Raw genomic sequence first — 27,705 nt, forward strand, 5'->3', positions numbered from 1 at the left:
CGCTAAAAGAAAAACGGCCACAGTACGAGGAAAGACACGATAAAGTCATTCTCCAGAATGACAGTGCTCGGCCTCACGTCGCAAAGGTGGTCAAAAAATATTTAGAGACGCTGAAATGGGAGATCTTACCCCACCCGCTGTAGACGTTGGTCCATCTAATTACCACTTGTTCAGATCGATGGCACACGGTCTAGCTAACGAGCATTTCAGTTCTTATGAAGAAGTCAAAAATTGGATTGATACTTGAATCGACTCGGAAGATGAGGAGTTCTTTCGTCACGGAATACATATGCTGCCAGAAAGATGATCAAAAGTGTTAGCTAGCAATGGCCAATATTTTGAATAACATTTTTGTAACCGTTTTCATACAATAAAGCCTTAAATTTACAAAAAAAAACGGCGGAAGCAAAGTTGTAGACCTATCTGATCTGATGAAATCCTGATTCTAAATCTAGTGTAGAGAAGTATCGTGTTTCTAGTAAATTTTGTAAAGTCTTTGCGATATCTAGAATTAGAAGTCTATCAGATATTATTTGTTTACTTACCTTTTGAAAGTCTATAACCATTATTTTCTTTGGTTGACCGTTCTCATCTGTTCCTTTCTATGACACAGTCCATATGACAGGGTTATAAAGGCTTTTGCTTTCTTTTAATATTTTGAAGTTCTTTCTGAATTTCTTTTTTTAACAACATACTGATCAGCGTTAGGATATGGATGCCGCCGAACCCAAACTGGTTCCATAGTTTCAGTTTTAATTCCGCTTGTATTGTTGTAGTGAAAATCAATATTTCGTTTTGATAATTATTCATCAATTTTGTGTTCAAATTCTTTGTTTCCTACTGTATAATTTAACGTGTAATTTTTTGAATGGATTGATAGTTTCGTAAATTGTATGGTATGTTCAAACAAGTTTATTTTTGCTTTCAGTTCTCTTAATACATCTTCGCTTAATATATGTAATATCAATATCTTTGAGCTTGTCAATTTCTAAAAATTTGCCGTGTAACGTATTTTTTATATTTGTTTGTCTATAGGTGCTTTTAGTGTACGGAAAATCTTTCTTTACATAGCTACTTATAGCACCTGAATCTATTAATATACTTGTATGTATGTACGAACTTACGATTTTGTGCAGTCCTCTGAAGTGTCGGTAATCCGTGGTGCCTTATAAGAACTGATTCTTCTCTTCTTGGTGTTAGCTTATTGGCTGATTATACATACATTAATTGTATATCGTACTCCACATATTTGATTTGGCTGACAAGATAGTTTTTCACTGATTTTGTACAGTATTTTTCTATTACTCTTAAATCGATTTCCGATGTTTTGTACAGCTTTTCGGAATGGGTTTTGCGGTGGCGGCCTGGTAATGTGCTGTTGAACTGGTGTGAACGACGTTTGATTATAGCTTTGTCATCTCCTTGCTGTTGAGGTTGTGGTTGTTGCTGAATAGTCCTTTTTGGTAATAGTGAGAGCATTTTTGCCGGCCAGTACGGCTGATATGAATTGGTGAATTGCACTAGTGTATTCATGTAGTATTACCATGCAAGTAACGAGGGAGTTTACGACACGACACCGAGGTAATGCAGAGAAGGAGTAGTACATGATAGATTGGAAGTGAAGAGATCATGATCTACAGCATTTTTTCATAATGTACTCTCAATAGAATATCAGCGAAAAATAAGGGTGGAACGCAAAATTAGGAACACCTAGACGTTACAGTAAGCACAGTTTGACAAAAACGCTTGTATCATTATTGCATTTACATTCATGTCGATCATTAAAAGCATTATTCACTGCATTAAAAAAATTGTAAACTTCGTGACAAAAAGAGACAGCTTTTTATTTGTAACTTTCATGTCATATCTTTTGTCATTATAGTTTTATACAACATCGCTTCGTGTTTGGTAAAAGTTAAATTTACTTCAAATCATCTGTAATAAAAAGTCAAAAAGTATAAAAATATATAGTAAAAGTGAGAAAGTGAGAAAGCATATAGTTTATAAACTAAATTAGATAGATGCTTTCATAAACATAGGCCCACTCGAGATTGCGCAGTTAACTTAGTGAAAATTTTAAGAAATGAAAATTAAATGTAAACGCCTTTTATAAATTTGACTCAGTGGAGAAACCCATAATAACCAATATCGGATGTGGTTCATATATATTATTAATTTAACAAAATTTCCATTGTCAAGCGTGGAAGAAGTAGAATGTCTAAATGCAGAAATAAAAAACAACAATAGCGAATGTTATGTAAGTTATTATCAAATTGTTATTTTTACTTCTTATTGATTTCTTTATAATAATTATTTTCCTTTTCAGGTAAAGATTATGAAATAACTTTTTAGACCTGCACGAGGGGTTGAAAATCTTAAAGAGATATTGACGGACGTTGTTGTCCAATAATATAATATTGATGAAATTCATGGAAAAACATCTTTAAGAAGTCTAGAGAATTTTTATTCCACCCTAATAGGTAAATAAATTCTGTTTAATTTTTTGTTTTACGTTATGTTAATGATAGCACTCAATTATATACTGATTTATATGTATCAAAACAATTACTAATTAACTATTTTAATAATTAACTTAACTTTAACTTTCCAGAATCAATTCCAGCTGTCAATGACTTCGAACCGGCCTTCTTCTTAGTGATATTCCAAGAAATGTATATCATTTTGTATGAAAGAAAACTAGAAAACTTAAATTCACATTTTATAAATTTACTAGAGGACCCGTCCACGCTTCGCTGTGGCTGATACATAGGTAATACTACTACTACCATCTATACGATTTCTATTAGTTGCATTATAACTATTCGTTAATAAGATATAGCATTTTTCTGAAGCAACTTGTGTTAGTTTACAAAAAAATGGATCATAAAACATTTCGTGTAATAATAAAGCATTGCTTTTTGGGGAACCGAGGACAATGATGCTCTAAAGAGGAGAAAGCTCTGTACAAAGTGGTTGCCTCGCAAGTTCATAATCCAACAGAACAGCGAATAACTGATTCTGAGAAGTGTTTGAAATAAAACCGAATTTTTGCGTCGATGTGTGACAATAGAAACATAGCTCCATCATTTCTCATTTCTTGTGGAGTTCAACCGACAGTCATTCTAGTGGACTGCACATGGTGAACCGGTTTTCAGGCGTGGAAAGACGAAAAAATCGGCTGGATTACTGGGCCAGTTATAATCTATTTCACTGCGTATTTGGTTGCAGTTCTTTTCTACTATTCCAAATACTTAGCGATTGTATTAGTTTTGAGGAAGAATCTGTTTAAAATTGTATGCATATATTCAAGGAAAGGAGGATGATTTGAAATATAATCTTTGTATTTATGAGTTGAATTAAATTTAGACAAAAAGAGATAAAATATATCCTATGTCCTTACCCTGGTTTTAAGCTACCTTCCCACCAATTTTTAGTTAAATCGATTCAGCCGTTCTTGTGTTATAAATGGCATAGCTAACACAACTTTCTTATATATATGTATATAGCCGGAATAAAAAAAGCATGCGACCGAAATTGAATGATTCAAATATTTGACAAAAAAAAAATATTGAAAAACAAAACAAACAAAAATTGAAAAAAAAAATTTGTAAGGAAAAATGTTACTTTTGGGTAATTTTCCAATTTCTCTTAACATTTAGGAGGATGAAAAATATATGTTGTCCGATTCTCCACCCTAGCCGATATGCACGCTAAAATTCACGAAAATCGGTAGATCGGTATTTCTAAAGGTCATTAATTTCTTTGAAGAAATGAATGATCCTGAGAAGTATAGTCTTAACTTTTCAACGGCCAACGCAGAGCATTTCAACCAAAAGGAATTCATTCATTAATATCACCACTCAGAAGTCGTTTTATCCGTTGTAAGCGAATGATTTTCTTAGAAACATCATTTCTAATATGCCACAAGACAAAATTAGAAATGAACTTCTTAAACCTCACGCTGTCAGATAAAAAGATATACCTCGTCACCGCGGGTCGATTTCCAAAGAATGTAAATGAAGACTAACTACAGAAATAATTCTGTAAAGTATAGCCTTAATTTTTCAACGGCCAACGCAGGGTATTTCAATAAAAGGACATATAAAATAGTTGAGAATTCGCAGAAATGAAAGACAAAGGAAAGAAAAAAGAGTATAACATCAATAATGAACAAGCATACAAACATACATATGCGCAAACAGGTAACAATCGGCGATCCATTGTATATTTCTTTCATGCATAACCAAACCATAATTAGGACAACGCAATTCAAGTGTCAATGGTGGTGTTGGTGGTAAGCGCTTCAAAAGTGACGACGAGCACGTAGGTTCGAATCCCAACAGAATTTATTTTAAATTGAATATGTCACCAACCAAAAATTTAAACATTGTTCTTCAAAAACAACAACAGCATAAGCATGGCAACATTGTGTTGTTGGTAGAAAAGCCGAGCTGTCCCGAAAGAAACGAACAAGCGATCGCCGATTGTCACCGCTTCGCAGACAAGGTTGCGTAAATTCATATTGAGCAAGGTTGCGCATCCTGAATCTATCGCAACCTTTTCCGATCTCGTATAAGAAGTATAACTTCAAAAATTGAATCATTAAAGCAAAAAGTTGAGAAATAGAAAGTAGTACATAGTTGGGTAGGTGGTGAAATATGGTAAATGGTAGGTGAGGAAATATAGAAGGTGGCAGGTAGTGAGGTAGCTAGTGAAATACTATGTATAAAGTTATAGGTGATGATGTAACTAGTGATGTAAGTGCTGAAATAGGTGGTGAATCACTGGTGAATAGTGTGAACTGGTTACCGCCAACGACATCGACATGATTAATCCATGAGTGAATTTCATTGCCGGTAATCTGGTGGAAATTAGTGCAAACCACATTTTTCCATAAGATTAAGACATGCCCGAGAGTAATAGCATGTTCTCTAGCGATACAACGAAGTTCAGGAATATATAATATCACTTCTTTACACTTTACCTGTTCTGTTAGTGCATTGACTACACATTCGTTTTTATGGGTCATTTCGATTTTTGACAGAACCGCATTCAATGCCTTATTTAATTGGTCAGTATACATGAAGTGAACTAATGCTTTGTTTGAATCATTTTATGACATGTGCCCTTCGTAAATATATCTTTTTTAGAGCGTTCTTTATTTATCAAAAAACCATAGACGAGTATTCAACAAGGTGCTTTCCAAAGTAAACAGGACTTAACAAAAAAACAGAACAAATGGTTTTTTCGGCAAAATCAATTTATTTTATTCAAAATAGTCTCCTTCTGCTTTAATACAGCTACTTGCACAGTCCAAAAGCATGTCGAAGGAGTGTTTTAGTTCGTTGGCCGGTATGGCCGCCAGTATGCCGGTGCAAGCCTTTTGAATGGCCTCTACGTCTGCACAACGCTTTACTTTCATGGCCAAATGCATTTTTCCGAAAAGGAAGAAGTCGCACGGTGTCATATCAGGTGATTACGGAGAGTGGTTAATGGTTAAAATGTGATTTTTGGTAAAATTATCGGTCACAAGCGTCCCCCGAATGTTGGATTCTGAGCAATTTTTGGTCGTCAGTCTATTTATGCGGGTCAAACCGTTCATACACCTTTCGTAAGTCCAAATGTTCGGTCAAAATGCGATATATCGATATTTTGGAGATGATAGGTATATAATTGAGGAATGCACCACGAACTTAGGTCTATTGTGCCCTCTCCCAATTCACAGGGACTCAATTAGCCCCAGCACATTGATAAAGTCCAATATCCTGCTGGGTGCTAGTGAGACGATGTGATCCCTATCCAGAAACATGGATACAAGGGCCTTCAACCTGCGTTTACAGACTGCTGTGCAGTCGATTAGCAGGTACTCCGGGATTTTAGGCTCCCTGTCGCAAAACCGGCAGTTAGCGTAAGAGGATAGGCCTATTTATTAGAATACGAAATTTCTTTTGAGCACACGCTTATAATTTACTCCTTTCAAATCTCGTTTCTTCACCAAACTTTCAAACATCACTTCCAACTTTAAAATTCAAACTTTTCCTTTTGCGCTCTTGTTGAGCTATATAAGCTTTATTACTTATCACTTCAATTTGCAAATTTTACAATGTCTTCTTACAGTGAATTATATATTTTCACACTTTACGCTAATTTAGATGTTAATTAATGTATCCACAGATTTTAGAAATAGAGCGTTGGGATAATTAAACACGTTTTAGGTTATAGCACTGAATAAACCTTCTTTGATGCAAATTAGCACACTACACCAATTTCTTTCGCATATAGCGATACTAAAAGTGAAATGTCACCAAACCAAAGTTAAATGTACATAAAATATATAAATATAAATATAATATATATAAATATATAAACCGCATAAAAGCCGAATAAAAACAAATAATCTCTAGATATAATGACCGGATGGTGCAAAGGGTGCAAAGTTAAAAAAATGTTCAAATAGACGTTGCGGTGCGCGTGTGTATCGGCGTGCGTGACTTCTAGAACTGTGAAGAACAAAAGCCGGCACAGCGTCACCTTCTCTTGGGTATAAAATGAAAAACGGAACAAACACAGTTTGATGTGGAGAGTGTTGTATTCAATGCTGCCTTTTTTCCTGATTGGTATGTTGATGTGTAGAATATGGTATTCAATGCTGCCTTTTTTCCTGATTGGTATGTTGGTGTGGAGAATGGGGTATTCAATGTTGCCTTATAGTTAAGTTAGTTCGGACGACTGGCGTTCATTTCGACATCCCGGCCCCCCTAGGCGAAAACTAGTCTAGTAGACGCTGTAGTGCCTGTAGCGTAGCTACAACGCCGCTCAAGCTGGTGGGGCGGTGAGGTTGTGGCCTTGGCTGGTTGCGCGTGGATGTCGTATTGAGTGGGCGCCAGGACCATCCAGCTTCTGGATGTCGTGCCACACGGTTGGGCTGCGATCGTCGGGTGGCCGTACGGCGGCGGAGGACAGTTGGTGAGCCAGGATGTCCGGCGTTCCGGTGGAGTAAGGTATGATGCGGTCTTTCACATAACCGGCACGAGGTGTCAGATTCGCATTCAAGTGTGGCGTGTGACTGGGCCAAGCAGTTTAAACAATGCCCATGTGCCTGTGCCACCTTCTGACGTTGTACGGGTAACATTCCCTTGAAAATAGAGCAATGCTGCAGCCTATGTGAACGGCAACAGAGCGGACATCTGGTGCGGTGCGGTTTCGGAGGCGCCGGCGTCGGTGCTGCGCGTGTTGAGCTTCGTGCCACGATTGGCGCCGTTGCTGCCGTGATGGTTCGGGGCGCTGCTACTGGAACAGTTCCAGAGCGAGGCACAGTAACAGCCGAACGGAGAGTTGGCGTGGGGGTTACAGGTGTATCGGCGTCCATATCAATCTGTGAGAAGAAAGAGAAAATCGTAATGATTATAATTTGATTGCCTGTAAGCGTGCATGAACAGGGTGCCACGTTAGGGGGCATGACTAAATGATCGTCCGTCTATGGGGTGGCGATATATATGTAGGTCTACGTTTGTCTTACGGCTTGAAGCTTTTTGTAATTATCTTTGCGGTTTTTCTTAATGGCATTATTAATTTGTTTTCTTTTTCCCGTCTTTTCGGATCGGTTTAGGAATGGTTATTATTTACGTTTTCGTAAGTGGCGGCAGTTGGTAAGAAACATAATTTGACAAGCGGCCGGGTTAGCGTTCCATTTTGCGTACGGAGATCAACCACCCGGATGTGACCGTCTGAACCGTAGTGAAGTTTCTCCATGCGGCCAAGCCGCCATTCGGTGGGGGGGAGACAATCGTTGTGAACTAGGACACAATCTCCAAGCATTGGAGCCTGTTCTGGGATTTTCCATTTATACCTTTTGTGAAGGTCTTTTAAATACTCTTCTTTCCATCGGCGGCTGAAATTATGATGGAGAATTTTAATTCGTTCCCATCTGTTTAGTAAGGACGGCGACTCCATGCCTGGCTCAGGTGTGGCCAGAATGGGCGCTCCTTTAAGAAAATGCCCTGCGGTAAGGGCAGCAAAGTCGGAGGGGTCTTGCGAGAGTGCACCGAGAGGCCGTGAGTTGAGAACGGCTTCGATTCTGGTTAACAATGTCGTGAATTCTTCATAATTGAATTTGAGCTTGAGTTGCCAGCGAGCTTCTTGAAAGGAGATTTAAAGCTCTTTACCTCTGATTCCCATAAACCACCCATATGAGGAGCGCTTGGGGGGATGAATTGCCAGTTTATACCTTGAGGGGCGTATTTTTGAACAATGTCAGGTGAGACTTGTTTCATGAACTCCACAAACTGTTTCTCTGTAGCTCTTTGGGCTCAAATAAATGTTTTGCCATTATCGCTCATGATTTTTGAAGGAAAACCACGTCTTGCGACGAAGCGAGCAAATGCGGCAAGAAAAGCCTCCCTGGTCAGATTAGTACATAGCTTCAGGTGTACTGCTTTTGTTGTGAAACAGACAAAAACAGCCACATAGCCTTTCATGAGGGTAGGAGATCTTAGCATGGAAGCTTTTATCTGAAAAGGACCAGCAAAATCTACACCTGTAGTGGTAAAAGGCGGAGCAAAGTTGCAGCGTTCCGGTGGAAGTGCTGCCATAATCTGTGTTCGCATTTTCTGTTTATGCATAGTGCAGATCTTGCACATGAAAATGCATTTCTTGATTTGGGGCTTCAGACGTGGAATGTAATATTCCTGTCGTACCACATGCTGCATGAGACGGTTTTCGGCGTGTAGCATTAATATGTGGATGTAATGCAGGAATAATGTGGCAAATGGAGATTTCTCGGGTATTATTATGGGGTGGCGCTCGTTGTAAGTTAGGCTTGAATTAGCAAGCCGACCATTGGCCCGAAGCAACCCTTTCGCATCTAGAAACGGGTTTAGAACTAAGAGTGAGCTCTTTTTATCAATCAGCTTCGCGGCTGAAGTAGCGCGTTTGAGTTGATGCGATAAGAGCGACCTTTGTCTTTTGAAAGGCTTGGTGCGTCAATGTATCGCATTGGGGGAAGGCTGCTCCTTTCAGTTTATGTTTAAGTCGCTCTATGAACTGGAGCATATAGGCGACGACTCTGAGGGCTCGGGGGAATGATGAAAATCGTTCAAGGAAGTCATTATCCTCCAATATTGTGTGGTAGGTGTCGATTTTTCGACTTTCGGGCGCAATTATGTTGCGCATTGGCGATTGTGGCCAAGAATCGGAGGACTCTGCTAGCCATCGAGGGCCATTTCACCAGAGCGTGGTGGTGGCCAAGTGCAGGGGTTTGCACCCTCTTGTACCTAGATCGGCAGGATTGTCCGCACTGGCTACGTGTCGCCATGTGGCGGAACCCACTAGGTCAAGTATTTGCGAGGTTCGGTTGGAAATATATGTTTTCCACGCATGTGGGGGTTTTTCCAACCAGGCTAGGACTTTTTCGGAATCAGACCAGAGATATAGCTTGTATTTCGCCATGTCTAAGTGGGTCTGCACCATGGAAACTAGTTTTGCTAGGAGCAGGGCGCCGCAGAGTTCAAGTCGTGGTAGACTTATCGTTTTTAGAGGCGCAACTTTTGCTTTTGCCGCCAATAAGTGGCTGGTGGTTGCGGTATCGCTTTGTGTGCGCACATATATGGTGGCACAATATGCCTTTTCAGAGGCGTCACAGAAGTCGTGCAGTTCCACTTTGTATTCGGGAGAATAGTTTACCTACCGTGGAATTTGTATCTGCGAGATGTCGTTCAGATTACTCGCGAACAGGGACCACTTTTCTAGATGAAGTGGTTTTACTTGCTCGTCCCAGTCGGTACCATCTAGCCATAATTCTTGTATTAGGATTTTGGCTTGAATCATAATTGGCGAAAGCCATCCTGCGGGGTCAAAAAGCTTTGCCACAGCGGAGAGAATCTGGCGTTCTGTAATGGCGGATAATGCGGATATGGACTCGGTCGTGTAGGAAAACTGGTCCGATATCACATTCCATTGGATGTCTAGAGTTTTTGTGGTACTTTCCTCTTCGAATATGAGGAAATTAGTATCCAACAAATTTTCTTTTGGTATGTTTTTTAATATATTTGGGTGATTTGCCGTAATCTTTTTTAGGGGAAACCCTGCGGTGTTGAGGGCCTTTGTCACTTGTGATAAGGACTCGTATGCTTGTGAGAGGCTCCCAGACAGAATATCGTCTACATACGTTTGTGTTTTTAAGATTTTTGTTGCCAGAGGAAATTCTGACTTTGTGTCTTCTGCCAGTTCGTGGAGTGTACGGATGGCTAGATATGGGGCACAGTTTACGCCAAAGGCAACTGTTTTTAACTTGAAGTCGCGTAGTGGACTATTGGAAGACTTTCGGAAAATAATGCGCTGAAAATCCTGATCGTCTTTGTGTACGACTATTTGTCTATACATTTTTTCGACGTCCCCGTTGAATACGTATTTGAATATACGCCAGTTTAGAAAAAGCAGCATTAAATCAGGTTGGAGCGTGGGCTTGTTTTGTTGGCAGATTTAGCCTATTTTGTGCCCTAGACGCTATGAAAGATCGTTGTGATCCTTGGTCTATTAGGGCTCTAAGCTTAAACAGTTCTCCTCGATATTCGATGAAGACGGCTGCTGTGGGTAGTAGTACCCTACTTTGATTTTCGCTGTGTAGCGTTTGAGTTTGTAAAGCCTTTGAGCAGCATGGTGCTTCTTGGCATATTTTGGAATTTTGAGATTCGGGAGTTTCGGTTGCAACTAAACCCGTGGCTCTTTTTGAGAAAGCGCTAGTTTGGGGTGTTTTGGGGAAATTATTAAAGTGCAACATTGAATGATGCCTTTTGTGGCAATATACGCAATTGAATTTGCTTTCGCAATTATTTAGATTGTGAGAATGGGACAAACAATTTGTGCAGAGTCTTTTTGATCTGACAAAGTTGTTCCTTTCATTAATATTCAATTTGATTTATTTATTTGAGTTTATGCCCTCCTGTGCATAGTTCGCATGACGTATGATTGTTTTGTTCGGAAGTGAACGATTGTGTTTTGAAAAAACTACGATTTAAGTTGTTGTTGTTATTAGCTTGGGGTCGAATGAAGCTGCGATTTAGGTCATGTTGAACGTTTTTAGTTCTGACCATTTTTTTATCTACCCTTTCCGCGATTTCATATTGGGTAGTTAGGAAATCTTTCATTCGTTGCCACGTCGGGCACTTTCTTCGCGAAGAGAGCGATTGCTCCCACAAAAGCAACGATTTTTCTGGTAATGCCACGGAGCATATGTTTACCAGTATGGGATCCCAGTTGTCAGTGGGAATATTTTGTGTCGTTAGAACCGACAAACAATTCGAAACAGTGGATTGAAGTTTTATGAATTCTTCACTTGTTTCTCTCTGAATTTTTGGTAAATTCATTAATATGGTCACTTGTTTGTCGACCAGTTTTCTTTCATTCTCGTATCGTTCTTTTAAAGCTTCCCAAGCCAAATTGAAATTGTTGTCATTAAGAGCGAACTGTTTTACTATGACGCCTGCTTGACCTTTTGGTAGGGTCTACAGCTCTACGTGAAAAGCACATCGTTTTACATTTTTTAAGGTTCAATGGCATGTCATTTCTATTACACCAAGATACTAGGTTGTTTAAGTCTGTTTGCAACTGACATCTTTCACTGTTTGAAGTATATGTTTTAAAAAGTTTTACATCATCAGCATATAATAAAACTTTTAAAAACTTAACAACAGATGATATGTCGTTAATAAATAACAAGAACAGAATTGGACCAAGATGGCTACCTTGAGGAACGCCTGAAGGAACATTGATTATGTCAGAAAAAGTATCTTTATATATGACTTGTTGAATTCTATTACTAAGATAATAAGCAACCCATTTTAGAAATATTGGTTGAAAACCAAGAAGATCAAGTTTATTCAAAAGAATTGAATGATTTACTTTATCAAAAGCTTTACTAAAATCTGTATATATCTATAACATCAGTATTCTTATTCTCCCTAAAGCCCGTTGATACATGTGATACAAATTCAAGCAAATTAGTTAAGGTAGATTTCCCTTTACGAAAACCGTGCTGAGAACAAGAAATTAGTGGAGAGATCCGGAAGGTTATGTCGTCTGTTATAATTGCTTCAAAAAGCTTAGGTATTGCAGACAACTTTGCTATTCCCCTATAGTTTTCAATAGATGACCTAAATCCACTCTTATGCAAAGGAATTATAAATGACTTTTTCCATATAAATAGATGGAAATAAGCCTTGCATAAGAGATGAGTTAAATAGTTTTGTTAGGGGTTGGTATATATATTTGGCACATTTCTTAAGAAAGCATGAGGGAATCATATCTGGGCCATAAGTGTATGATAGTTTTAACATATTTAACTGATTTAAGACGTCTGCTTCGGAAATGGTAGGTGCATTAATGACAGAAATCGAACATAACTTGTGCTGATGCGGAACATTTTGTGGAGATTTTGGAGAGTAATTGGACCTAAAGAATTCAGCGAACATATTAGAAATGGTGTGATTGTCACTGGACATACTAGACTTATATTTCATAGCGGACGGAAAATTAGAAATCCTGCGTTTGGAGTTGACGAAACCATAAAACAATTTTGGATTACGTATAATATTATTTTTTACTTTATTTATATAATTACTGTAACATATTTTGTTAAGTTCAGCAAATTGTCGACGCAATTTAGAATAGTTAGCAACTAAACTAGTTTTTTTAAAAAGTTTAAAAGCACGAGATTTTCTATTTTTTAATTTATATAATTCTTTCGAAAACCATAAATTAGAACTAATTTTTTGAGTAACAACACACTTCGGAACATATTTTTCAAATAAGCTTACAATAGTTTCATTAAAGTGGGAAGCACTAAATTCAATATTGCCACTGTAATCTGGCCAAGTTTTTTTGGAAAGTTCGTAATTAATCTTCTTAAAATTAGCTTTCGCAAAGTTGAACCGAAAACAAAGGTCTTGTGTATTATTATAAGCAAAGTTGGCTATGATTTCGATGTTAATTTCCAAAGCAGGATGATACGTGTCCTCTGGCCGAACCAAAGGATCACATCGGACAACAGAGAACATTGCAGCGTTATCGACGTAAACTAGATCTAAGAGCTTACCAAATTCGTTTGAAATTAAATTAATTTGGCTAAGACCCAACTCCGACATTGCATCTAAGAACTCGTTAAAACATGAACGACTACTAATAGGGATGGTGTGATCATCAATAGATTTCCATGATACGCACGGTAAGTTGAAATCTCCCAAAACAATCATGGAATAAGCATCATTAACCATTGAGAAAACATTATTTATTAATGAAGCATGCTGCATATATACAGATATGTCCGAGTGAGGCGGTATATAAGACAATGTTAAGTAGATATGGCCACTATTAGCGCAAATACGAATGCACTTAAATTCAATCAAGTCTGCATACGGAACATCGACTTCTTCAGATGGAATTGAAGAATGAACAGCAAACAAGACGCCACCTCCTTTTCTGTTCAGCCGGTCATATCCAAAGATTTCGAATTCGCTGTTGAATATTTCGTTATCAAAAATGTGGGGCTTTAGCCAAGTTTCTGTCAAAGCAATGATTTTAAAGTTACAATGAATGCTATTTGGATACAAATCAGTGAGTTTTGTATTAAGCCCTCTAACATTTTGATAATAAATAATCAGCGAATTATTGTTAATTAGTTTTTTGTAACAACGGGACTTCATGGCATTCTAGTGATAACTACAGGGGGCTTATCACGTTTATGCTCGAATTCGCGCACAAAGACCCCAGATGGCCAGAATGAGTTGTCAAGTATCAATTGAAAATTGTCAGCGGATACGTCGATCTTAAACGAGGAAATATCTCTGTTGTATTTGAAATTAAATTTACGGATGTCTATATCTACCGTTTTTAATTTCGACGAGATGTAACTTTTTATATCCTCGGCTGTGGTATCCGCAGCAAGTCTCGAGATAAAAATTGCTTTTTTTCGCGGTATTACCACTAAGTTTTTATTAGATGACTTGGAGGTATTTGGAGGCGGATATTGAGAAGTTTTCTGCTTACCGTATTCAGTAACAGTTTTCTCTGTGTCCTGAGCAGACGGAACCTTCTCCCCTTGAGGACAAGGGTATGCAAGATTTATGAGGTCAATAGTGGGTGGGGGCATTCTTTTTAAGGAAGATACAGTGGTATCTTCATCAGACGGACGTTTTCGTTTAGGTTTTGGATTCTCTTCCGGAATATTTAGGCATTGAAATGATTGAAACAGCGTTTCATAACGCCTTAATTTTTCAGAAAGGGTTTCAAGCTCACGACCAATCTCCTTGGAACCATTGCACACCTGCTTAAAAACTTTAAACAATTCAATTTCAGTTGGTCTGCATTTCAAGCAAGACCAGCGCAATCCCTTACTGTCAAGAATAGAATCCAATATCCTTCATGTCAGTCCAGTACAGCAAAGCCAACAAGACACAAAGCGTTCCGACTCGCCTTTCACAGAGCAGTTCGGAAAGTTACAAGTCATAATGAACAAAAACAGTATTAAACAAAAATATAAAAAAAAAATGTTAAATAATAAAAGTAAACAGCGCAATGCCAACAATATTTATAACAAATGAATGCAATAAAATAGCTGGTTATCAAAGACAACAACCAATGTAGCGAGCAGTTTGATATGCACTGTAACACACGAAAAGTATGAAACTCGCGAACAGGTGTGGACAAAGATGGAAATGAATAAAAACAAGAAAGAAATCAATTGCACTATTTAAAATGTAGCAACAAAAACAAATTGAAAATGACTCGGCGCAATAAATTAAAATTAGCCAGGACAGAATTAAAGTAAAATCAATTGCTTCACTAGCACAATATAACACTGATACTTATCTTAAAAGATCACTTAATACAGAAATTTGCACAATAAAGTTTTAAATATAAATTAAATAACTTCGCCAGAGCACCAAATTCACAGCTGAGCACGAGAAGGGTTGCCAGATTGATATGTGCACATAAAGGTGAAATAAAACTACAGTAGACTCGCGGTAACGTGAACTATTAAAAACCGAGCGTGTTTACGTTTGCGAGGTTGTTCACGTTTTCGAAGGTATAATTTTAAAAAATTTTCAAATAAATTAAACATGTGTTTTAACTCAAATTCATTTATTTTTATTTTATTTCAGATTATAAAAACATGTAATTTATATGTTTAGGTTTTGTTAAGAAAAAAAATACCCATTGAAATTATTGGAAAAAATGGGTTATCTTTTTTTGGATTTTCTTTTTTTGCAAATTGCTGAACACGGCTTTTTCGCGGAGACATTTAAGTACGCTGATATCTGTTGGACTTATATTTTCATCTTCCGCCCATTCCAAAGCTTTATTAAAAATGTTGATCGCTTCACTAGGCTCTATTCGTGCATGTAGTCTTTCCAGATTACTATCCTCGCTTTCACTTTCATCACTAATTAAAACCTCGTTCGTTTCGGTTGAGTTAGGAAAATCTTCAGCCCATTCATTGATATCAGCAATTGAAAAACTAACCTGCAAATACACAATTTAAATCAAATGAGTTATTGGATGGAAGAAAAGGTTCAAACCTCTGGATTAATTGAATGAAGCAGTTCTATTGCGCGTTCTTGTTGGCTGTTAATTGGTAAACAAATCCTTTCTCTCAAAGTAGCTAATGGAATATCCTCATCACAGTCTTTTTCATCTTCTATAGAGCTTAAAATGTTCGTCCAGCATTTTGCTATTGTTTTCTTTTCAAGACGTTGCCAAGCTAAATCTAAATAGCCAATAACGTCTCTTAACGTCAATTTCTTTAGGGCTTCAATAACATCAGTCCCTGTGGCTACAATTGATGCCAAAAGACTGTTTCTGTAGAAAAGCTTTGTTAGTCGTATGGCATTTTGATCCATTGGCTGTATGAGTGGAGTGACATTAGGTGGCATAAACATTGCAGTTATTAACTCGTCATCTGATCTCAATTCATTTTCGGGAGGATGAGATGGAGCATTGTCTATCAACAGCAGAGCTTTATTGGGCAATCCTTGATCTTTTAAAAATTTCCTGACCTACAATAATAAGAAATACACATGTAAAAGTTTGAAATCACTAAAACTGATTTTTTAACTTGTGGTACAAACGAATGCTGAAACCAATGTTTAAAAATGGCAGCCGTCATCCATGACGACTTGGAGTAATTGTAGTCAACAGGAGAATCAAAATTTTTGAAAGAGCGAGGATTTTTTGCCTTTCCAATAACAAGAAGTTTAACTTTTTGCACCCCTGTTGCGTTTGTACAAGCCAGAAAAGTGACATGCTGTTTTTCTTCCAGGAGCATTTTTTTCTTGTGAGGATACGTATGTTCTGTCAGGTAGCAATAGTCCCCATCCGTCTGCATTATATATTTGATCGTGCGACAGACCTAGCTCTTTAATTTTGGCTTGCAGCTTGTTTTTGAAAGGGTCCACAAGTTCAGGTCTAGAAGATAACTTTTCTCCACTTATTTTAATAAAACGCTTACCATAACGCTTCTTAAAGCGTTGCAACCATCCATCACTCGCATTAAAATCGCTTTGAGTTTCTTTAATTATTAAATGAAAAAATTTAGCTTTTTCTTTAACTATCAATCCATTGACAGGGTAATTTTTTTGTCGCTGTTTAAGAAACCAACGGTAAAGCGCTTTTTCCATTTTAGGAAGTTCAGAACACTTCAAAGTCTTCCGCTTTCCAGACCCAGAAAATGTACTGTTAACACATTTTAAAATGTTCTCTTTTTTTTGTTGATAGCGCAAATTGTTGGTTTTGCAACACTGTACTGGTTTACTAAGCTGGTTACGCTTGATCCTCCTTTTAATTTTTCTATTACATCAACTATTTCCTTTAAAGACAAGTATTTTAGTCGTTTTTGCGACATTTTTCACGAATAACTTTAGATTAGATCATGCAAAGTCAGCAACGCGCACTAATTTTAATGCCAATCCACATCGATCCATCCCAGTATACACATAAGCAATAATTTACGGGTATTCTCCGTTTTATAAAAACGATTCCCATAATTAACATACATATGTATGCATGTAGAAAAGAAAACAACGTTTTAAATGCATTTTAAATTTGTTCACGTTATAGGGCTTTCTCACCGTGTTCACGCTGCCGAGTAGTCAATGTAAAAAAAATTATGTTCATGTTAGCCGGTGTTCACACATGGCGGTGTTTTTGTTACCGCGAGTCTACTGTATATAACATATATGCGAACACTAAAACACTTTTGATTAAAATTATTTCGGAAGTTAAATTAAAGGCTAGGAAAGTGAGTTTAATACGGATGGCCTTAAAGAAAGGCACCTCAGGAACTTGAAGAGAAAACATTAAAAAACATTGGTATAAACACAAAAAAAATATACATAAAGTGCGGTGTGGTTGACTAATCTAAAAATTAAGTAAAGAAAAAAAAATTACTTAAATATATAAAGTTTAGTGACAAAGAAAATATAAAAAATATACATGCATAAATTTATTGTACCTTTATATACAACTATCTATTAGTGCAGTTGTGACAAGACACATTTATAAAACTTAATTACCAAACCAAACGGGCGCGAGACAAAAAAGTCCGCGAAACTAAAAACAAAATAAAAATTAAAAAACCGACCGGTTTACAACAACAACAATACACCTGCACTTGTAGAGACCTGCACAGAACAAAAACACAAAAAAAACCTATACTGACTTACTTAAATATACATTATTCCCAAAAACTCCTTGAGGCGAGAAAAAGTAAGTGTATCGCTTTAAATTTTCTAAGTTATATAACATTTAACATGTTTAAATACCGGGTACAAAAAACGTTAACGGAGTATATACTATATAAAAAAATTAATATTAAAAAACTGTTAAAAAAAAAATTTTGTAAATATATACTCCAAACGTTAACGTACAATTTTAAAAAAACTTATGCTTAATAAAGCAATAACAATACAAATAAATAACAAAAAGTAAGCTAATAGCAGAAACAGACAAAAACGCTACTCCCTTCCTTCCTTTGCCTTCCTTAGCGAGCAAAATATGTTAAAAGTTGAGCCCGTGGTAAAAACGCAGAAATCAGCCATCTTTGTTTGTTTTCATTTGAACAATGTTGCCATTGCTCAATACGCATATATAGTTTTGTACACATCTATGTTTTCAATTACAATTTTTTATAATACAAAATATCAAAACTGAAAACAAACAAACAAAATAGTTTATATATTTATAAATAATAGCATTCGACTCTGATTTTGAGTTATTTTAAGAAAATGTCAAACTTTTATAATTACTACAGTATATCGAGATTGGCAACTCTGCGTTGTGAGAGAGCAATCAGCTGACACGTTTCTACCGCAAAAATCCAGATGCCGTGGATTCCTACGGCATCCTACGGCAAAGAGCGAAGGGAGTAGCGTTTTTCGCTGTTCACTTACATTGCGCGCCTATAAGATAGGTCGTATCAGCTGAAACGGGCCACGGGTCTCCGTTTTTGGCTGTTTGCGCTATAAGGCACAATAACAATTAAAGCCACAATCTATACAAAAAAAAACACAAAAAAAAAAACAAGTAAGGAAGGGCTAAGTTGGGGTGGAACCGACCATATTATGCTCTTGCAAGTGTAAAACGTCAACCTGAGGATCGAAATCCAAGCAATTTTATGTATACATTTATATATATAATTCCTATACTGACAGACAAATAAGGTTTGTTAGAAAAACGAAAACCTTTATAACGTCACCTGAAATGCAAAATAACGTATCATCAAAAATTTCGAAATTGAGTGTCTTATCGATTACGCTTCATTACTTCAAATTACGTACATAATATTACATATGTTCAACATTTTCACGTTCTGCGCTCAGATATAAACCAGTTTTAACCAATATTCAAATTTTTTTTCACTCATGTTCCATTTTATTTCGTGTTTCATTCATGCCACTGTAAATTTCCGAAAAGGTTGTTACGTTATTTTATTTGACATTATTAGTGCAAAGTTGTATCCCGTTATATTAATTGCTTCTTGATTTATGTACTGGACGAATCAAGTGGAATCTAAAGGTGTGCTATATGGGTAGTAAGCGTGGTTATTGTCCGATTTCGCTCATTTTCACAATGTGACATAAAAATATGAAAAATAAATAGTATACTATATACCAAATTTTGTCGAAATCTGTAAGTCGGTCATTAAGACAAATAACCCGCCCAAATCACGAAATTTGCACCTTGCACCATGTTGTTATAAGACATTAAAAACCCAAACGTTACACAGCGAAAATCAAAGTTGGATAGTACTACCCACAGCAGTCGTCTCCATTGAACACCAAGGAGAGCTATTTAAACATAAGACCTCAATAGACCAAGGACCACAACGATCATGTATAGCGTCTAAAGGCTACAACTACTCTCTTCAGCCCAAAACACTATTTTCGGTTGAATTCTAAGTGTACTAGTTACAGAACCAGTTACCGCCATGATAACTCAAGTTGAGGAAATCTCAAACGAATACCTCAGTTCACAATTAAGAAAATTTTGGGAGTTGGAAGAACTCCCCGCCATATCAATCACAATCCCTAAAGATCAGTATTGTGAAGTCTTTTACAAAGCCAAAACTACTATATCCGATAATGGCAAAACTACTCTTTTTACTTACCACATCATGCAGTAGTAAAGCCAGACAAAAAACCACCAAGGTAAGAGTTGTCTTTAATGCCCCAAGATCCACCAGCGCGGGGAATTCCCTAACTGATATTCTATTTACGAGACACACGCTCCCCCCAGATTTAATTCTCCTTATTCTAAATTGGCGTATATTCATATACATATTTACCGGGGACGACAAAAAAATGTATAGACAAGTAATCGTACATATCGACGACCAAACAAATAAATTAAAAACAGTTACCTTTGGCGTCAACTGTGCTGCATATCTAGGCATTCGAGCACTCCACGAATTAGCAGAAAAACAAAAATCAGTGGGGTTACTCTGTAATGCGATACGAATATGAAAATGTTCGCATCTTCAATTTTGGTACTCTGTAATTCGACAATCGCAGTAAATTTTGAAATTTTCGAATTTAGTTTTTCCCTTTCGCATTCAGTTTTTCCCTTTCGCATTAGCGGTACACTGCTTTGCTAAAGCAATTGTCAAACATGCGTTTATTCGTAATTTTTGTGCTACAAGTATAAAGAAGTCGCATTGCTTGAAAATGTAAGTTTCAAATATAAATTAGTTGTTTTAATTGCTACTAAAATATATAACGCCGTGCATATGAACTATTTTGCACAAATTTACAGGGAAGCACCGAAAATAAAACAACAAACTCAACCAAAGCAATTTGAAATTCTCGTGGATTTCATGAAGGCGCATACCGATTTATCGAAAGGATCACTAAAAACACCAGACGCCAAAAATACCTCCAATAATTTATGGAAAATTTTAGTTTCCCATTTAAACGCAGCTGGGCCACCATTGCGCGACATTGCGGGGTGGAAAAAGGTAATTTCAATAATTGCACAGATAAATTATAAATGTGATTAAATGTAATCAATTAAAGGTTTGGGCAGACTATAAGATTCACTTAAAGGCAAAAATGCGACGAAACAAAAATAATATTTCGGGAACTGGAGGTGGTCCCTCACTTTTCATACCTTTATCACAGTTAGAGCAACAAGTGAGTGAGTTATTGTCAATAGAGGAATCGGCCTTTTGTAAACTGTTGGATGAAATAGAGTTCATCAGAACGTTCTGGCGCATTCCTATATGGCGTTAGCAGCCAAGGTTCAAGAGGATATCCGGAGTCTCCTATAATAATAATAATAAAATCATATACATAAGTGTTGCTGAGAGATGTTGATAATTTCTTTTAAAACATCAATATACTTAATGTAATAATATATAACAATTTTATCTTATGGCGATTTAGCCGCCATAAGTTATTATTACAGTTATATATACTCACCAAGAATTCGTTCGCTTCTATTTCCATTTTCGTAGTTCGTCCTCAAACTTGCACGTTCTCCTGAGAGGTTCCATACGTGGGAGTCATGCGACGCTCCTCCAAATCTACCATTTACTGCCCTTATCTGCATTTTGTGATCACATATCTAAAAAAAGTTTTAGGTCATTGCACTGGAATCAATATACATATGTACGTGTATATTATTGTATTTATGAATGTGCTTACCACCATTGCATTTATGTTGTGTTTTAGTTTACGATTAAAAAATAAGTGTTCATTCCGTGATGGTCGTATCAACTGGATGTGCGTCCCATCAATCACTCAAATTACGCCTGGAATTCCGGACGTCAAGTAAAAGGTTCTATTTGCTTCAATTTTTTCCTCAATGGTCAAGGGAAACACGATATGCTTTGGGCACAGAGTTTTCTCGATGGCATCACACACTTCCAAGATGCATCGGGAAACCGATTGTTGGGCTAGCCCTGAATGCCTATCTTGGCCGACCGAGTGTTGATACCCGCCCTGTGCGAGGAACTTCAAGGTTGTTGACAGTTTTACAATTTCTGGAATTGATGTGGTCCTTTGAGCGACTTTTAATTGGGGTCTTATGTTGTCCAAAACATATAAAAATGCGTGCTTATTAAGGCGGAAATTTTGCATGAAGCTAAAAACACAAAATGTGTAGATGTTCAGTACATTTTAAAGTACATTAAGTACATTTTGAAACCGCAATTTTTTACTAACCTTTTATCGCTTAGAGACATAATGTCCGAATTATCTCGAATAATTCTTCTATCAATTCTTTCCTGAGAATAATAATGATCCCACAATGCCACAGAATTAATTTTTAAATTATTCAACACAGTTTTAGCGAACAAATTAGTATTATTTTCTTTATTTTGCTAGTTTATACTTTGACATTTTTGGAAGTAATGCCAACTATTACATAAAAAGAAAAAAAAGCAAAGGTGAACAACATTGTTAGTGATGCGTAAGCAATACAGAGTATCAATTGCCTATCGCATCGCATTGGGCTTTCGAATCGCATTGTCTTTCGCATCGCTTTACAGAGTAAGCCCCCAGAATTCCCTCTGGCAAAAAAAAATATGTAGACGATATTCTGTCTGGAAGTCATAATCTTCCACAAATCACGACGAATCACTAACACAAGTGATACAAGCCCTCAAACCCGCAGGGTTTCCATTAAAAAAGATAACGGCGAACCACCCTTTTATTTTAAAAAATATCCAACAGGAAAATTTGTTGGACACTAACTTCCTTAAATTCGAAAAGGAAACTCCAACAAAAACCCTAGGTATCCAATGGAATGCGATATCGGACCAGTTTTCATACATGACTGAGCCAATATCCGTATCATCCGCTATAACAAAGAGACAGATTTTATCCTCGGTTGCAAAACTTTTTGACCCCGCAGAATGGCCTTCGCCAATTATGATACAAGCGAACATCTTGATTCAAGAATTGTGGCAAGACGGAACAGATTGGAACGAGCAAGTGAAACCACTTCGTTTAGAAAAGCGGTCGCGGGCAATCTGAATGGTACCTCACAGATACAAATCCCATGATGGATAAATTATGCCCCAGAGCACAAAGTCGAACTACATGGCTTCTATGATGCCTCTGAAAAAGAATATTGTGCCACCATCTATGTGCGCACACAAACCGATAAAAAGGTGGCGGCTCCAAAAACGATAAGTTTGCCAAGACTTGAACTGTGTAGCGCGCTATTACGAGCCAAATTAGTATCAGTGGTGCAAACGCATTTAAACATGGCAAAATATAAATTACATCTCTGGTCCGATTCCGAAATAGTACTAGCCTGTTTAGAAAAAACACCCTATGCATGGAAGATGTACTAAATATTTCAAATCGAACATTTCAAATACTTGACCTAGTAGGATCAGCTACTTGGCAACACGTAGCCATTGCTGACAATCATGCTGAGGATGCAAACCCCTGCATCTCGCCACTACCCCCTTCTGGAGAAATGGTTAACAGAATCTCCCGATTCTTGGCAACAATCGCCCATGCTCAACATAATGATCCAGAAAGTCGAAAAATATACACTTATCATACAATTCTGGATGATACCGACATCCTTGAACGATTTTCATCGTTCTCCCGAGCTCTCAGAGTAATTGCCTACATGCTCAAATTTATAGAGCAACTGAAAGAAAAATTCATGGGATCACAAAACTCCTAATGCGATACAGTGACGCACCTGAGCTTACAAAAAGCAAAGTTCGCTCTTATCGCATATGCTCAAGCGCGCTATTTCAGCCGAGATATATCACTATTGAGGGAATCAAAACCTGTTGATAAAAGGAGTTCACTCTTAGTTCTAAACCCATTTCTAAACACGAAAGGTCTTCTTCTAAGTTATAATGAACGACATCCCATAATCCTACCGGAAAAGTCTCGACTTGCAACATTACTCCTCAGTTATATCCATATATTAATGCTTAACGTCGAATATCGCCTCATGCAACATATGGTCCGACAAGAATTTTATATTTCCCAACTTATGCCCAAAATAAAGAAATGCACTTTTATGTGCAAAATCTGCACTTTGCATAAGCCGAAGATGCGAACCCAGATTATCGCAGCCTTCCATCCGAACGCTGCAACTTCGCTCTGCCTTTCTCCATCACAGGTGGCGATTTTGCTGGGTTTTTTCAGATAAAAGCATCCTTGCTAAGGTCTCCCATCCTAACGAAAGGCTATGTGGCTGTTTTTGTCTGTTTTACGACAAAAGCAGCGCACCTTGAGCTATGTACTAATCTGACAAAGGAGACTTTCCTAGCGGCATTTGCAATGGTAAAACCTTTATCGGAGCCAAAAGAGTCACCGAAAAACACATTCGTCCCCCCAAGCGCTACTCATATGGGTGGTTTAAGGGAATTAGCTATAAAAAGCTTCAAATGGGAAAGAATTAAAATTCTCCATCACGATTTCAGCAGAATGGAATAAGTCGATGGAAAGAAGAATATATGAAGGATCTCCATCAAAGATACCGTTGAAAGATTCCTGAACAAGTGCCAAAACTTGGAGATTGTGTCATCATTTATGATGATTGTCGACCCCTTATCGAATGGCGGCGTGGATCTCCGCACGCAAAGCGGAACGCTAACCAGACCGCTCGTGAAGCTGTGTTTTCTATCCTGCCTACGCGGGCACCCAAATAGCAGTGATAAGTCTTCCTGCGCAAGATATTTACTACAGGCCCAAAAGATCTAGATCGGCTCGACAATCTGCAGGATTAGGGAGAAAGCTCAATTGAAGAAGTGCTTTAGGTGTATCGAATATGGACATGTGGCGAAGGCGTGCAGCAACCTGAAAGACAGGAGTAAGTGCTGTATCCTGCACTAATAAACCCTTTAGCATTGGGGAAAACGAACACCGAAAGCAAATAGGGAGCCGAAAATGTCCCATCTACATAGCAGCGTGCAGTAAAAATACAAAGTGAAGATCTTGCAAATAAACCTGAACCACTGTGAGGCTGCTCAGCAGCTATTAACGCAAACGGTATATAAACATAGTATTGACGTAGCAATAATTTGTGAACTTTATAAAAATAAAACGACTGACAGATAACACAAAAAAGGTAGCAATATGGGCATGTGGAGACGAAACTTTCCAACACAAACCACTAACTGGAAGGGCCTATTTCGCAAGAGCAAAAATATATGGGATCTACTTCTACAGTTGCGACATACCGCCAAGTATCCCGCTTGACGAATATGGAAAAATACTTGACGAACTTGTGAAAAATGCAACCACAACTACACCAAGCATATTTGCGGGGACTTCAATGCCTGGGCAATAGAATGGGGAAGCAAAGCAACTAACCCGAGAGGAAGGGCACTGCTTAAAGCCTTTGCTGTGTTAGACGCTGCCCCACTGAATACAGGGACAAAGAACACTTTTGAAAAGAATGGGCGTGGCTCCATTATTGACGTATTCATTGCCAGCAGAACCTTAATTCGTTCAACGGATTAGCGGGTGTTACCGTTGATTACCCAGAGTGATCACCTGGCTATATTAATAAATATCAGCAAACCCACGCAAGGACTTCGTGGATCCACTTCTCGCCAAAGAGCGCAGTCCAAAAGGTGGAGGATTGAATCACTTGACGAGGAACTTTTCCAATTCATGCTGTACGATAACCTGAAGGAAGATACTGACGTAGATATCCAGGCCTAACTGCTGGTAGACCACATATCAAAAGCCTGCGATGCGGCTATGGCCAAAAGGAAGCAAACAACACAAAGAAAACCGGTATATTGGTGGAATAATGAAATCGCTTTACTGAGAAGCGAGTGCCACAAAGCGAGGCGCCGGTTTCAACGTAGGATAGGAAGCGGCGATTGTACGAGACTGAGAGACATTTTCAAGAAGAAGCGCAGGGACCTCAAAAAAGCGATAAAGGCGAGCAAAACTTCTTGTTATGTTATGCGACAAAGTTGACATAAATCCATGGGACGAGGCGTATAAGATAGTAATGGGAAAGATAGGAGGGGACAAGGGGCAAGCACCGACCTGTCCCTCTTTGCTAAAAAGCGTGATAGTAACGCTATTCCCTAAGAAAAGCCAAGAAAGTGGAAATTTTCATCTCGAAAAAGCAGAGCCCACAGATGAAGTACCAGTAAATGACCTCGAAGTGCTACAAGCTGCTGAACGGTTCTGCAATTCCAAAGCACCGGGCCTAGATGAAAGTCCGAACAAGGTCCTGAAGATTGCAGTCAAATACAAAACAAAACAATTTGTGGAGCTTTTTACACGATGCCTACGAGAAGGGATCTCCCCTAAGATATGGAAAATGTAACGCTTAGTGCTATTCCAGAAGGCAAATAAACCAGTAGTGGAACCTAGCTCTTAACGCCCTCTATGCATGATCGACACAATAGGAAAAATGCTGGAGTGGATTATCTGTGTCCGACTGTGTCCGACTAGAAGAGCCGTGAAGCTAGAGCCGCAAATAGCGAGCTTAAAAGCTACAGATGGCGGAAATAAGGGTTTACTGTTCCGCAAGTCCAATATAGTAAGTTATTATTTATTAGGCGTGGTCCCGAATGAGGTGCACCTTTAGCGAGCAGTACAAATCGTGCATCCTACATACTACTAAGTATCAGTATCTATGAAAGATTCCCCCTTCGGAAACAAAAAAAAAAATGCGACTGCAACCACCACTGCCGTTACACCTGCGACCACACTGCAACAGCAACAGCATCCGCACTTCGTAGTGGCAAACGACCACCAACTACGTTGTTATTGTTTCCAATAGAGGCACATCGCATAAGATGCCCCTTCAGCGACCACATCGTCTGCAACATTGCGGAATTTTTAAAGGAATGCGACCGCTGCAACGGCAGCAAGTTGCCCAGGCACATGGGCATTGCGGCAGGCCACATCATTCCCTGCTTCATCGCGGCGTCGGTTGGCCGCGGCACGACAGCGTCGACAGCCCAGGCCACCTCCACGCCGCTCAGCGTTGTGGTATTATTACAACAGCTGCAGCGTCTGCTAGGCTAATTATTGGCCTGGGGGTCCCGGATGGCTAAATGAGTCTCAGATCTCCTCACATAACCAGACCACTGCTTCCTTACACATCACATTCACCACATTTTACATACATTCCATATCACTTTACCACGCACCAACACGCATATCTCAAGATGACATCATACATACACAAGAGCATCACGATCACACCACACATGAGGATATCATACCACACCAAAAGAGATAAAGGAAACGACGGAGGATACAACACCACCTTCGCTCTCGATTCGACGAAGAACAAAGACGTGATGATACGCTTGCGCTCAAAACTCGTGATATACCCTATTTGATTAATATCCAAGTTCGCTTAGGGATACTAACGATAAAACACTGTGAATTTTTATATAAATAATCTTTCTTTCAGAGTCAATTCTACTATTTGTATTTAATATATTTTGTTTTTTTTTTCAGATAATATTAATCTTTTCTTTCAGATGCTATTATTATTTTTGTTAAAATATATTTTTTTCAGATTTTATCACCATTTTTATTTAATTAATCTTCCTTTTTGTTTTAGATATTATATTTAAATTTTAAGTAATTCTATTTAATTGTTCTTTATTTTCAGATATTAATAATTAGCATTAACACCACCAACAATGTCAGCCTGGAAATCCATCGCAGGATTGCTCTTGCCAACAGATGCTACTTCGGACTGAGTAGGCAATTGAAAAATAAAGTCCTCTCTCGACGAACAAAAGCTAAACTCTATAAGTCGCTCATAATTCCCGTCCTGCTATATGGTGCAGAGGCTTGGGCGATGACAGCAACCGATTAGTCGACGTTACGAGTTTTCGAGAGAAAAATTCTGCGAAAGATTTATGGTCCTTTGCGCATTGGCCACGGCGAAATATCGCATTCGATGGAACGATGAGCTGTACGAGATATACGACGACATTGACATAGTTCAGCGAATTAAAAGGCAGCGGCTACGCTGGCTAGGTCATGTTGTCCGGATGGATGAAAACACTCCAGCTCTGAAAGTATTCGACGCAGTACCCGCCGCGGAGGTATTGGATACCGATCGCTTAATTGCCTGAATGTTTGAGTGGTATTTATCAATCACCGCAAGGTAACATACATGGTGATTTTGAATCTGGCGTCCCCATTGATTGGAAGTGAAGTTATGGCGTTTTAAGTGTCAGTATGTTTGTGT

At 38.1% G+C, this 27,705-nt stretch overlaps 2 protein-coding genes and 1 pseudogene across 3 annotated transcripts; all 3 read right to left on the reverse strand.

Moving 5' to 3' along the window:
• Positions 1–3,855: 3,855 nt before the first annotated feature.
• Positions 3,856–4,058, reverse strand: LOC120781061 (annotated as a pseudogene).
• Positions 4,059–6,502: 2,444 nt separating this feature from the next.
• LOC120780471 lies at positions 6,503–21,758 on the reverse strand. Of its 2 annotated transcripts, XR_005705873.1 has the most exons (4): positions 21,711–21,758; positions 21,192–21,630; positions 20,967–21,111; positions 20,674–20,809 (listed from the first exon to the last, which is right to left on the reverse strand). XR_005705873.1 is itself a non-coding variant. In XM_040112748.1 (3 exons), the coding sequence occupies exon 3, from the start codon at positions 7,367–7,369 to the stop codon at positions 6,770–6,772; it is 600 nt and encodes a 199-aa protein (XP_039968682.1). In that variant the 5' UTR covers positions 7,370–7,375; positions 20,656–20,809; positions 20,967–21,150; the 3' UTR covers positions 6,503–6,769. The 2 variants fall into 2 exon arrangements, 1 of the variants encoding a protein (XP_039968682.1); XM_040112748.1 differs by lacking the exons at positions 21,192–21,630; positions 21,711–21,758 and adding an exon at positions 6,503–7,375 and having other exon boundaries at positions 20,656–20,809; positions 20,967–21,150.
• On the reverse strand, positions 9,682–16,985 carry LOC120780788 (jerky protein homolog-like). Its single transcript, XM_040113037.1, has 5 exons — positions 16,502–16,985; positions 15,573–16,049; positions 15,304–15,516; positions 14,041–14,317; positions 9,682–9,887 (listed from the first exon to the last, which is right to left on the reverse strand). Exons 1-5 carry the CDS (start codon positions 16,541–16,543, stop codon positions 9,682–9,684), a joined length of 1,215 nt encoding a protein of 404 aa, XP_039968971.1. The 5' UTR covers positions 16,544–16,985.
• Positions 21,759–27,705: the final 5,947 nt, after the last annotated feature.

This window comes from Bactrocera tryoni, unplaced genomic scaffold (genome assembly GCF_016617805.1).
Source record: "Bactrocera tryoni isolate S06 unplaced genomic scaffold, CSIRO_BtryS06_freeze2 scaffold_25, whole genome shotgun sequence".
NCBI classification, from domain to species: domain Eukaryota; kingdom Metazoa; phylum Arthropoda; class Insecta; order Diptera; family Tephritidae; genus Bactrocera; species Bactrocera tryoni.